This window comes from Saimiri boliviensis, chromosome X (assembly GCF_048565385.1).
Source record: "Saimiri boliviensis isolate mSaiBol1 chromosome X, mSaiBol1.pri, whole genome shotgun sequence".
Lineage (NCBI taxonomy): Eukaryota > Metazoa > Chordata > Mammalia > Primates > Cebidae > Saimiri > Saimiri boliviensis.
In genome coordinates this window covers 112151334-112163576 of record NC_133470.1, presented here as the reverse complement: position 1 = coordinate 112163576, position 12243 = coordinate 112151334, and the positions used below count along the sequence as shown (strand labels likewise).

At 35.0% G+C, this 12243-nt stretch overlaps 1 protein-coding gene across 15 annotated transcripts in view; it reads left to right on the top strand.

Annotated features, from left to right (window-relative positions):
* STAG2 (STAG2 cohesin complex component) overlaps positions 1-12243 on the top strand; it is a 152297-nt gene that overhangs the window by 101007 nt on the left and 39047 nt on the right. For all 15 annotated transcript variants that reach the window (XM_074392351.1, XM_039463973.2, XM_074392355.1 and 12 more), the window contains 8 exons: positions 315-413; positions 510-589; positions 5283-5390; positions 6711-6822; positions 9679-9796; positions 10234-10337; positions 11675-11767; positions 11887-11976. In XM_074392351.1, the coding sequence (XP_074248452.1) occupies positions 315-413; positions 510-589; positions 5283-5390; positions 6711-6822; positions 9679-9796; positions 10234-10337; positions 11675-11767; positions 11887-11976 (804 nt within the window). The remainder of the gene's footprint in view (positions 1-314; positions 414-509; positions 590-5282; positions 5391-6710; positions 6823-9678; positions 9797-10233; positions 10338-11674; positions 11768-11886; positions 11977-12243) is intronic.

Below are 12243 nucleotides of genomic sequence, written 5' to 3'. Positions count from 1 at the left end.
TGACTGTGTTACATGCTCCTATTGTTTTTTCCCAATAGTTTTGTTCTTAACATTTATGTTAAATGTTTTGTTCTTAACAAATTTTCAAAAATTACCCTTTGAACTATAGAAATAGTAACCACATAGGAATTTAGTCATAAATGTATATAGTGATTATTATTTTTGCTTTATCAAAGATGATAGTTTCTGAAGGAATGCTGTGGTATGAAATGTTTAAAATTTTAAAGTAGAAAATATTGTACACATCTTGAATATTGAAGTTGAAAATCCATAGTTTTAATGCATTGTCTCTGTCTTTTTTTTTTTTTTTTTAGCAAGGTGAAGTAAGACTCAAATGTCTTACTGCTCTACAAGGGCTTTATTATAACAAAGAGCTTAATTCCAAACTGGAACTTTTTACAAGTCGGTTCAAGGTTAGCATTATTTTAAGAATTTACAAATAACTTGTAATTTGCAAACACTTTTCTCTTGCTTTTCTTTTAAAAATATTTTAATTTTTTTGTCCTTAGGATAGAATTGTATCTATGACCCTTGACAAAGAATATGATGTTGCAGTACAAGCAATAAAATTACTCACTCTTGTTTTACAGTAAGTATATTTTTTTTGCATATTTGCACTAATGTTCAGATATCTAAATAATACATGAGAGTACTTGGTTCAGACTCATCTAGGTCTACATTTTAGTCGCTTACATCATGGAGTTTTACAGCTAGAAGTTGAATTTCTTCACGTACAGTTAAGAAAATACAGGAAGAAGGAACCATAGAATATGGAAATTTTAACTGAGCTAGGAATTCATGTGTTCCCATTCTTTTGGCCAGTTTCCTTCCTATTTTTCTGTTTTTGATGCTCTTGAAATAAGCATATCAGTGTCTTAAAAAACATGCTTATTATATTTTGTTACACTTTTAGAGTATGAGCATTTATAAGAACGTCTCTTATGCTTCTCATAGCACCTTTAAACAATCTGAGTTTAAGACCTACTGTGTTAATATCTGATAGTGATGTTTTGTTATTCATATTTTTCCTTTTTAAAAAATGGTAGTAAAATACAGATTATGTAAAGTTCACCATTTTAACCATTTTAAAGTGTGGTTTAGTGGCATTACCTATATTCACGTTGTTGTGCAACTGCCACCACTATCCATCTTCAGAACTTTTTCATCACTTCATTCTGGAGCTCTGTACCCATTGAATACTGATTCTCCATTGTTCCCTTCCCCCAGATCCTGGTAACCACTATTTTATTTTCTATCTCTATGAACTTGTCTATTCTAGATACTTCGTGTAAGTGGAATCATGCAATATTTGTCCTTTGCATCTGGCCTATTTCACGCGGTATAATTTCTTCAGGTTTCATGCATTATTATAGCATGTACTCCTGTTTGTAGCTGAATAATATTTCATTGTATGTCTATTCCACATTTTGTTTATACATTTTTGCATTGATGGACATTTGGACTGTTTTCACCTTTAGTTATTGTCAATAATGCTGCTATGAACATAGATGTGCAAGTATCTGTTTGAGTCTCTGCTTTCAGTTCTTTTATGTATACCCATAAGTGGAATTGCTGGATCATGTGGTAATTCTGTTTAATATTTTTTTGAGGAACTGCTGTAATGTTTTCCACAAAAGTTGTACCATTTTACGTTTTACATTCCCACCGGCAGTATACAAGATTTCCAGTTTCTGTACAGCTTCACCAACACTTGTTTTCTGCTTTTCATGATAAAAATTTTTCGGGTTATATCTCTATACCAAGCACTTGGGTGGTATGTTGAGAGACTTAAAAATCAGAGTCTTCTTGTTTGAAAATAATATAACATTTTATAGCCGGGCGCAGTGGCTCAAGCCTGTAATCCCAGCACTTTGGGAGGCCAAGGCGGGTGGATCACGAGGTCGAGAGATCGAGACCATCCTGGTCAACATGGTGAAACCCCGTCTCTACTAAAAATACAAAACATTAGCTGGGCATGGTGGCGCGTGCCTGTAATCCCAGCTACTCAGGAGGCTGAGGCAGGAGAATTGCTTGAACCCAGGAGGCGGAGGTTGCGGTGAGCCGAGATCGCGCCGTTGCACTCCAGCCTGGGTAACAAGAGCGAAACTCCGTCTCAAAAAAAAAAAACAAAAAAAAAAAACAAAAAACATTTTATAAAAATACCTAGAAATAAACAAGAAATCCACCAGATATACATGAAGAAGTGTTAATAAAATGCAACTAAGGGACATAAAAGAAGGCTTGAATTTGAAAAGCTCACCTAGGAAAACTCACTATTTAAAGGCTTGTAATCTTCCTAATCTGTATATTTATCACAATGTAAATAACAATGGCAAAGTATCGTTTTTTTAGCCATAGCAAGCAAATTCTGACATTTCATTTGGAAAATTTATCATGTAAGAGTTGCCAGAAGAGTATGATACCAACTAATAATGAGGACTAGCCCAATATAATTTTAAGTCACGTATTATAAAACCATAGTAATTAAAACATTTTGGTCCTGATATATGAATAGACAAAAAGATCAATGGAGCAGAATAAAAATAGAGATAAACACATATGCATCTATAAAGTGACCATGTCAGATTTTCCTGAGCATGATACGAAAGCTAGACATAAAAAGATCAATGAATTGACTATATAAAACCTAAAAATATCTGTATTCCATGAAACACCATAAACTCTGAAAACAAATCTCAGATTGGGCAAGATATTTGCATCAAAGTAGTTGGTTTTTGCAAATCAGTTAAAAAAATCTGTAATAATAGGGAAACAGTCAAATGTTATGGATCAGATCATTGACAGAAAAGTACAAATTTAAACATATGACACGATGTTGGGCCACACTTAACAAACATATATCTTAAAGTGAGAGTTTTAAATCTGTTTGCTTGGCAAAAATAGAAAGTGTTTGGTAATTACACTATGTTGTTGAGGCTATGCCATAACAGGCCCTTTTACATTGTTGATGGGAATATAAATTGGTCTAAGCTCCTTGGAGAAAAACTTCAGTATCTATCAGAATTTCAAATGCTCATGTTCTCTAACAAAGCATTGTTTGTAAGAGCAGAATTTTGAAAACAACCAAGGGTGCATATCAATAGAGGAAGAATTAAATTAGTATGTAAGATAATGCCAATATAGGCATTATCTTTATAGGCATCATTTTATTTAATACCGCAGCTCAGTGAGATGGTAGTGGTTATTCTCATTTCTGTGAATCAGACAACATTGCAGTAATTAAAAAGAAGGCAGTTCTACAGCTATTGATAATTCAGGGAATTCACTTACTTTGGAATTTCTTGAGCAGTCTGTTAACTGTTGTACACTCCCCCCACCACCCCGCTTTTTTGGGGTGGGGGTTTGAGACGGAGTCTTGCTGTCACCAGGCAGGAGTGTAGTGGCTCAATTTCCACCTCCTGGGTTCAAGTGATTCTTCCGCCTCAGCCTCCCAAGTAGCTGGAACCACAGGCACGTGCCACTATGCCTGGCTGATTTTTGTGTTTTTAGTAGAGATCGGGTTTCACCACGTGGGCCAGGATGATCTCGATCTCTCGACCTTGTGATCTGCCCACCTTGGCCTCCCAAAGTGCTGGGATTACAGGTGTGAGCCACCACACCCGGCCTCTTTCCTTTATTTTTAATTATATTTAAAAATCATAAATGTTACATACATATGTCATATATAAAAATATTGAAAGAATTCTGAAATAAAGTAATAGTACTCTACATATATTTCTATAGCTTCTTTCCCACCATCTTCTATAGTACACTGGAGACATCTTTTTTCTGACATTTTTATCAAAGGTGGTAGGCATAGCCATTCATGCCGATTTTCAGCCATTAATATACCTAATAGTTGAGATTTCTTAGGAATGTTCTTTTCAAAAAGTTAAAATGAGTGAACTTCTGTAGAGTTACAATACTTTAACTTGTTTAATTCAATGTGTTTTTATTTTTTAGAGACAGGGTCTTGCTCTGTTACCCAAGCTGGAGTGCAGTGGTTCAATCATGGCTTGCTCCAGCCTCGCTCTCCCAGGCTCAATCTATCTTCCCACCTCAGCCTCCTATGTTGCTGGGACTAAAGCTACTATAGTCCCACCATGTCTGGCAATTTTTTTTTTTTTCATTTTTTGTAGAAATGAGATTTCATGTTGCCCAGGCTAGTCTTGAACTCCTGGGCTCAGGTGATCCGCTCACCTCAGCCTTCCAAAGTGCTGGTATTACAGGTGTGAGCCACCACTCAACCTGATTCAGTGTTATTTTGTTAAAAACACACAAGTCATTTTTCCAAAAATAATCTGATATTATATAAAGAGCAATTGAAATCAGTGTGCTTTTGAAACTTGAATTTTAACAATTTAGTTTCTTTTTCTCAAAAAGAGTGATACTTAGACATCAGACTTCTGGAAGCTTTCAGCACAACAGAAAAAACAAAAAGAGGATCTGTGTGCTTCAACTATCCAGTATTCTTAGGCTTTTTTTCCTCTGGCAATGGTCCTATGATTTTAATTTACGTATAATGATAAAAACCTGGATTATATATATATCACAGTAGACTAGAAGCATATTGGGAGAGAAAGAGCTGCCAGGGGCCAGGACCCTGAATGCAGTTGCAAGGGAAGAATACAACAGCGTTTACCCTGGGGTACTGTGGTTGATGGGCCTTAATAATGATTATGATTTATCGAAAATATGCTCATTTTGTTCTTTAAAAATAAGAAAAAATGAGCATTACGTTTTAGTAATATATATATTTTTTCAATGATTGCAATTAAAGTTCTTTGGCACTTAGATTTTTGTTATTTGGAAAAACCACTTGTATTGCCTTATATGGTGTTCAGTACATTGTGGATCAAGTATTCTTGATTAAAGTGATAAAAATGGGACATTAGTACGTTTCGATGTAATGTAACTCAATGTTACTATGAAATGTGAGCAAAATATTATCTGCAATTTTTAACTCTAAGCTCTTAGCTTGCTGCCCCTTTAGTTTCTATATTAGTTTTCATTATTTTGTCTTCCTCTTCTGTTAGCATGCATGTGACATAAATCTTAAACGTTCATTTGTTTACCTTCTGTATTCACTTTTAATTTTACCTGCCATTTATCTTTGATAGATTTTGGTGGATGATAAATAAGATTGGTTTGGTTTTTTTTTTCTTTAACACAAATTAGTGAAACTTTACAACTTTTTAAAAATATGAACATGAATTTTTGTACTGTTAATATGCTTTGAATTATGACATTACTAAAAGCACCTTTTACTGCTTATTTCTTAGGAGTAGTGAAGAAGTCCTTACTGCAGAAGATTGTGAAAATGTCTATCATCTGGTTTATTCAGCTCACCGGCCAGTAGCAGTAGCAGCTGGAGAATTTCTCTACAAAAAGTAAATCTATATTTCTGTTACACATTTTCTAAGACATGCTTTCATGTTAAACTGGACATTAAGATTATAACTTACTTTAAAAATCAGTACAGATCATATCGAAGCTTTCACGTTTCACTGTTTCCTTTAAAAGTTTAGATTTCTCCTAAGTTCTTTGATTTATTTAAGTTAGATCTTTAAAGGGAAATGTACCCATGTCTTTCAGTGAACATGTTTGGAAAGATACCTAACTGTATTATAATATTAAGACTGACCTTTTCCTAATTGTTTACCCTTCTACTACCTGCTTCATCTTCTAAATATTACTTATGCTATATTTAGTGGGTTTTTTTTTTTTTTTTTTTTTTTTTTTTGTGAGAGACGGAGCCTCTCTCTGTTGCCCAGGCTGGAGTGTGCAGTGGTGTGATCTCAGCTCACTGTACCCAACCTGTGCCTCCCAGGTTCAAGTGCTGCTTGTGCCTCAGCCTCCTGACTCGCTGGGACTACAGGCTGTATTTAGTTTTAAACTTACTTTTCTTTTTCTTTAGAAAATATTAAAAGGTTCTTCAAGTACTTAATATATTTTGACATAAGAATCCCAAGAATTCTACAATCTCTTTACTTTTATGATCCTATTTAACATTCAGATTAGGAAGTATGAGTAGAAGTGTGAATATCTGATCACAGAAAACACTCAAAGATTGTAAAACAATGGCTTTCAAAGAGACCATTTTGAGCCATATAGATTAAACTTTTCTTGTTTCTTTGATTTTATTAAAATGCCTGTTTGGGGTGCAGCAATTATTAGAAAGAGTAGGTGGTATAAAACGTTTACACTACAGTTTTCTATTCATTGCTGTTTAGTGTTAATTCTCTTGTTGTTTATGAGGAAAAATGGCCATGCTATCCATAGTAAAAGGACAGTAAGTTGGGATAATTTTGCAAGAAGAAGGGAAAGAAAGTATGTGTTTAATTTTCAAGATGAATATGTATCATAGAATTTTTAGCATAAATGGTGTAGCTTTGTCATTGTACTACTTTTATGAAAGGTGACAGTTATATAAAATACAATAAGATTTTTAAGAAGAAATAATTTATAACTCAGTACAGTTAACTTGAGAAGTTAGTTTAAAAGGACTTAGAATTACCATCAACATGAAATGAAAAGGGTTTATAACAGTTACTTGTGTGGTATGCCAAAATGTTGGATGATATTGTACCTATCCAGTTCTCCTTTACTCCTTTGTTAGATCCTTATATATGAAATCCACACAGTTAATTTTTTTTTATTAGGAAATACTTGTTTTGTTGTCATAAAAATTTTTTTTACTTTTTTCACAGGCTCTTCAGTCGTAGAGATCCAGAGGAGGATGGAATGATGAAAAGAAGAGGAAGACAAGGTCCAAATGCCAACCTTGTTAAGACGTTGGTTTTTTTCTTTCTAGAAAGTGAGGTTAGTTGATAGTATTTATTTTATACTTAGGTTCAAAAAATTTTGGAAAAGGGGTTAAAATGAGGTACATTAAAAAGAAATATTGTGTGTAGCATAGTACATTGTGACTAGAATGGAGCTCTACCCACTCCACAGATTTTTAAAATATGCTTTCTACTTTTAGTAAGATGTTCAAACAGTAGGATTTATGTACAGTGCTGAGAATATTAATTTTGGAGTTCAAAATCCTGATTGCCAGTTGGGCTACTCTGCTTGCTATTTGTGTGACCTTAGGTTTAGCTAGTTACTCTTTCAAAGCATCAGTTTCCTAGTAAAAAGATGGGTAATCTGAAACAATCTGTAATCTGTATAAAACTTAACATAGACCTAGAACATTGTAAGATCTCAAATGTTAGTACCTGCCATTTAAATTGTAGATGTGAACTTAAACTAGTCTCCCTAAAGTTGGAAACCTATCTGTTAGCCAGATACTGAGAGGACTCAAAATTTATTTTTGGTGTTCGTATTATATATTATTTAATTAGTGATGGGGCCTTTTAATTTTCTAGTTATTTCTGTATTTGGGCATATAATTGATTCTTTATTCTTCAAGATTTTCTACATTATGCAATCAGGTCATTTGCAAATAAAGATAATTTTCCTTTTCCTTTCCAACATTTTTTCCATTTTTTTTCTTGCCATAATGAATTGGCTAAGACCTTCAGTAGACTGTTGAGTAGGGCCGGTTGCGGTGGCTTACGCCTGTAATCCCACTGCTTTTGGAGGCTGAGGTGGGTGGATCACGTGAGGCCAGAAGTTTGAGAACAGCCTGGCCAACATGACAAAACCTCATCTCTACAAAAATACAAAAATTAGCCAGGCTTGGTGGTGCATGCCTGTAATCCCAGCTACTTGGGGGGCTGAGGCACAAGAATCCCTTGAACCCAGAAGGCAGAGGTTGCAGTGAGTCAGGGTCATGCTACTGCACTCCAACTTGGGTGATGGAGCAAGATTCTGTCTCCAAAAAAAAAAAAAAAATTGACTAAAATGGTGAGAGTAGACATTTTTGGATTGCTCCTGATCTTATGGGAAAAATGTCCAATATTTTGACATTAATTACATTGTTAGCTATAGGTGTTTTATAGATATTTATAATCAGTTTGAGGATGTTTCCTTTTATCCTTTCTTTGCTGAAAATTTCTAACATGAATGGAAATTGAATTCTGTAAAAAGCTTCTGCATTCCTTGAGGTGATTGTTTTATTTTTATCCTTTATTATGTTAATGTGTTGGGTTATGTTGAATGACTTTTAAAATGTCGAATCAACCTGCTTGTTCATGATGTTATTCTTTTTATATATTGCTGGATTCAGTTTGCAAATTTTTTATTTTATTTGATTGATTGATTACTTTTTTAAGAGACAGAGTCTTGCTCTGTCAATCAGCATGAAGTACAATGGCATAATGATATTTCATGGCAGCCTTGAACTTCTGGGCTCAATTGATTTTCTTGCCTCAGCCTCCCTAGTAGCTCTGACTACAACTGTGTGCCATCACACCCAGCTAGTTTATTTTATTAGATTTTTGTAGACAGTTGGGGGTCTTTCTGTGTACCAGGCTGGTCTTCAACTCTTGGCCCCAAGTAATCCTCCCTCCTTGGCCTCCCAAAGTGCTGGGATTACAGGCATGAGTCATGGCACCTGGCCCAGTTTGCCAATTTTTGAGGACATTCCCTCTATGTTCATAAAGGATTTAGGTTTATATTTTTTATTACTTGTAATTTCTTTGACAGGTTTTTGTATCATGATTGATACCCCTCATTCCGCCAAATGAGTTGGGAAACAGTAGGGTATTCCCCGCTCCCTGAGATGAAGTCTCACTCTGTTGCCCAGGCTGGAGTGCAGTGGTGTGATCTCGGCTCACTGCCAACTGTGCCTTTCAAGTTCAAGCAATTCTCCTGCCTTAGCCTCCAGAGTAGCTGAGATTACAGGCGCATGCCACCACACCTGGCTAATTTTTGTATTTTTAGTAAAGAAGTGGTTTTACCATGTTGGCCAGGCTGGTCTCGAACTCCTGACCTCAGGTGATCTGCTTGCCTCGGCCTCCCAAAGTGCTGGGATTACAGGTGTGAGCCACCACACCCAGCCAACAGTAGGATCTTTTAAACTTCAGGTAATGAAGAGAATGTTCTGCTTATTTATATATTGAATCGACAGGCATGCATTTAGTATTTTAATTAACCATTATCACTTCCATTCAGTTAAAATAAATTCTTAGCATACCTAAGAATTGAGAGTAGTTAACTGATGTAATATTAGGTCCAAATAAGCAGTAAGTATGCATATAATCTCTTTATGATGTACTTTCCGGAACTGGTGCAGTGGCTCATGCCTATAATCCCAGCACTTTGGGAGACTGAGGTGGGCGGATCACCTGAGGTCAGGAGTTTGAGACCAGCCTGGCCAACATGGTGAAACCTCATCTCTACTAAAAATACATAGATGAGCTGGGCGTGGTGGTGCATGCCTGTAGTCCCAGCTACTTGGGAGGCCAAGGCAGGAGAATCACTTGAATCTGGAAGGCGGAGGTTGCAGTGAACCGAGATTGCACCCATTTCGTAACAGCCTGGGTGACAGAGCAAGACTCTGCCTTAATGTTTTAATTATTATTGTTAAAAATGTTTAATGATGCTACCTAACAAGTCTTTCTTAGAGCAAGCAAACTAAGGCGGTTTCTTCTCTGTCCTTTCATCTGTTTGATGTCAAAAAATAGATAGCTGTTTGAGAGTTTGTACGTGGTGCCAATAAAGCTTCCATTCTTTTGAGTTAAGGCTAGTATGCTATTTGTCTAAGACCACATTGCTCTTTTCAAATTTTAGTTACATGAGCACGCAGCATACCTTGTGGATAGCATGTGGGACTGTGCAACTGAGCTGCTCAAAGACTGGGAATGTATGAATAGCTTGTTGCTGGAAGAGCCACTTAGTGGAGAGGAAGGTAAGGATGTTTAATTAAGATATTTTTGTTCAGACAGTTTTGTAAGTAGTTTTTTACTCATTTCATTTGTTTATCCTTTTAATTTTAAGATAATTTGACAGAAAATCTTACTTTGTGCATAGTTTTGTTTTCATATACGTAAATATTATGCTATGTAAAAAGATGTAGTTGCTGTCAACATACTTTATTTTTTTTGTATCTGAATTCTTACTTTCTTTACCCAAATGTATGGATCTGTGGTGGATAGATTTGGAATGCTCAGGGATTTAGGAAGGTTATCTTTTCTGTGATGTAGTAATGGGATTTTCTTTAGTACTTAGGTCAGATTCTGTTTACAGGCAGAAGAAACTGTTATATAATAATTACAAGTGCCATAAAGAGAGAAGAAATAGGCGGTTTCTTTCTAACTTTTTTTTTTTTTTTTTTTTTTTTTTTAGCACTAACAGATAGGCAAGAGAGTGCTCTGATTGAAATAATGCTTTGTACTATTAGACAAGCAGCTGAATGTCATCCTCCCGTGGGAAGAGGGACAGGAAAAAGGGTATGCCAATCAATGTATTTTCAATATTCTAAACTATTTCTCCTTTTTCAGTATCTTTTTTAAAATTTCATTTTAACCATGAAACAACATTTAAAAAAATTGTTTTATTTTTCAGAAGACCTTTGCTTATAAATGTGTTAGAAGTAAATTTTAAAGCGTTAGCTATTTGAGAAATTTGAGTTCTCTATAGATACTTTTTTAGTTACTGCAAGAGAGATGATTGACAGTCCTTGCCTTCATGACTGAATGTAGTGTGCACCATTTGGAATGGTGCAGTTATATGTTTTATTTATAGATTTGCTATCATTTTCTTCTAAAATAAAATTACTAATAAAAATGGAGTTAATTTTTTATTAAAATAAGGAAAGTCTATTTCCTGGGATCAGATTTTAATGCATTATTATAAAGTTTACATGAATTTGCATTTTATATCAACACACAGGCTTTTTCAAACTTTTGACTGTAACGCACAAAAATACATTTTTATATTGTGATCTATTACACATGAATATATTTGTGTTTGTATATAACTGAAACAAAATTTTATTGAAGACACTGAATGTGATACTTTCTATATTTTGTTTGTTTTTTTAAAAATTTTTGTTTCTTGTTAATTGCTGATAGCAATTTAGTGTTTTGAATTTGTAACTTATGTGTCATGTACCACAGTCTAGAGTAAGCAGAAATACTGATCAATTCCAGTATTTTTTTTTTTTTTTTTTGAGACGGAGTTTCGCTCTTGTTACCCAGGCTGGAGTGCAATGGCGCGATCTCGGCTCACCGCAACCTCCGCCTCCTGGGTTCAAGCAATTCTCCTGCCTCAGCCTCCTGAGTAGCTGGGATTACAGGCACGCACTGCCATGCCCAGCTAATTTTTTTTGTATTTTTAGTAGAGACGGGGTTTCACCATGTTGGTCAGGCTGGACTTGAACTCCCAACGTCAGGTGATCCACCCACCTTGGCCTCCAAAGTGCTTGGATTACAGGTGTGAGCCACCATGGCCGGCCTCAATTCCAATATTTTATATATATGCTCCTAAGCTATATTTTCTGTTTTTAACTGATTCTCCTGTCATCCAAACGTAGAATTGGTTAGTCTTACTGGATACTGATTTTCCCTCTAGGACTATCCAAATTTTTTTGTTATTTCCGGTGGCTTTGTGTTTTTATCATGTGTAGTTATTCTTTTTTGTGTTACGTTTAGGGATAATGTTTTATAGTGAAACTTCTGTGTCCATCTCTTAAAAGTTTTAGTAATCATTTTGTATTGTTTTAACTAAAACTTGAACATTTAACAGTTAGTGGGCTTAATAAATATAAGTTTTTGTGTTACTTTAGGTGCTTACAGCAAAGGAGAAGAAGACCCAGTTGGATGACAGGACAAAGATCACTGAGCTTTTTGCTGTGGCCCTTCCTCAGTTATTAGCAAAAGTAAGTTTGTGTCAATATCATAGTATTACTAAAGAAATCACAGTTTTTTTCTAAATGCCTCAGAATATTATAATGCTTACTTATTGTGATCTTTTCAACATGATCTTTCTATTTCACAGTACTCTGTAGATGCAGAAAAGGTGACTAACTTGTTGCAGTTGCCTCAGTACTTTGATTTGGAAATATATACCACTGGACGATTAGAAAAGGTAAGATTATTTTGTGTAAAAAACAAAAGCCTTAAAAATTGTTTAGCTCATTTCATCATAGCGTTTGTATTTCTTAAAATTTGTTTCTGGAACATATTTTAAGAAAGGAAACCTATAGCTTAGGTCTTCCGTATTTTAGATTAGTTTGACTTAAAGAATAGTGGTAATGATGCTTCCCTTTGCTTCATACCCACAACTGTACCTTCATTCTTAGCTATTATGTTACTATATCACTGACCACTTACGGAGACTGAGGGTGGATAACTA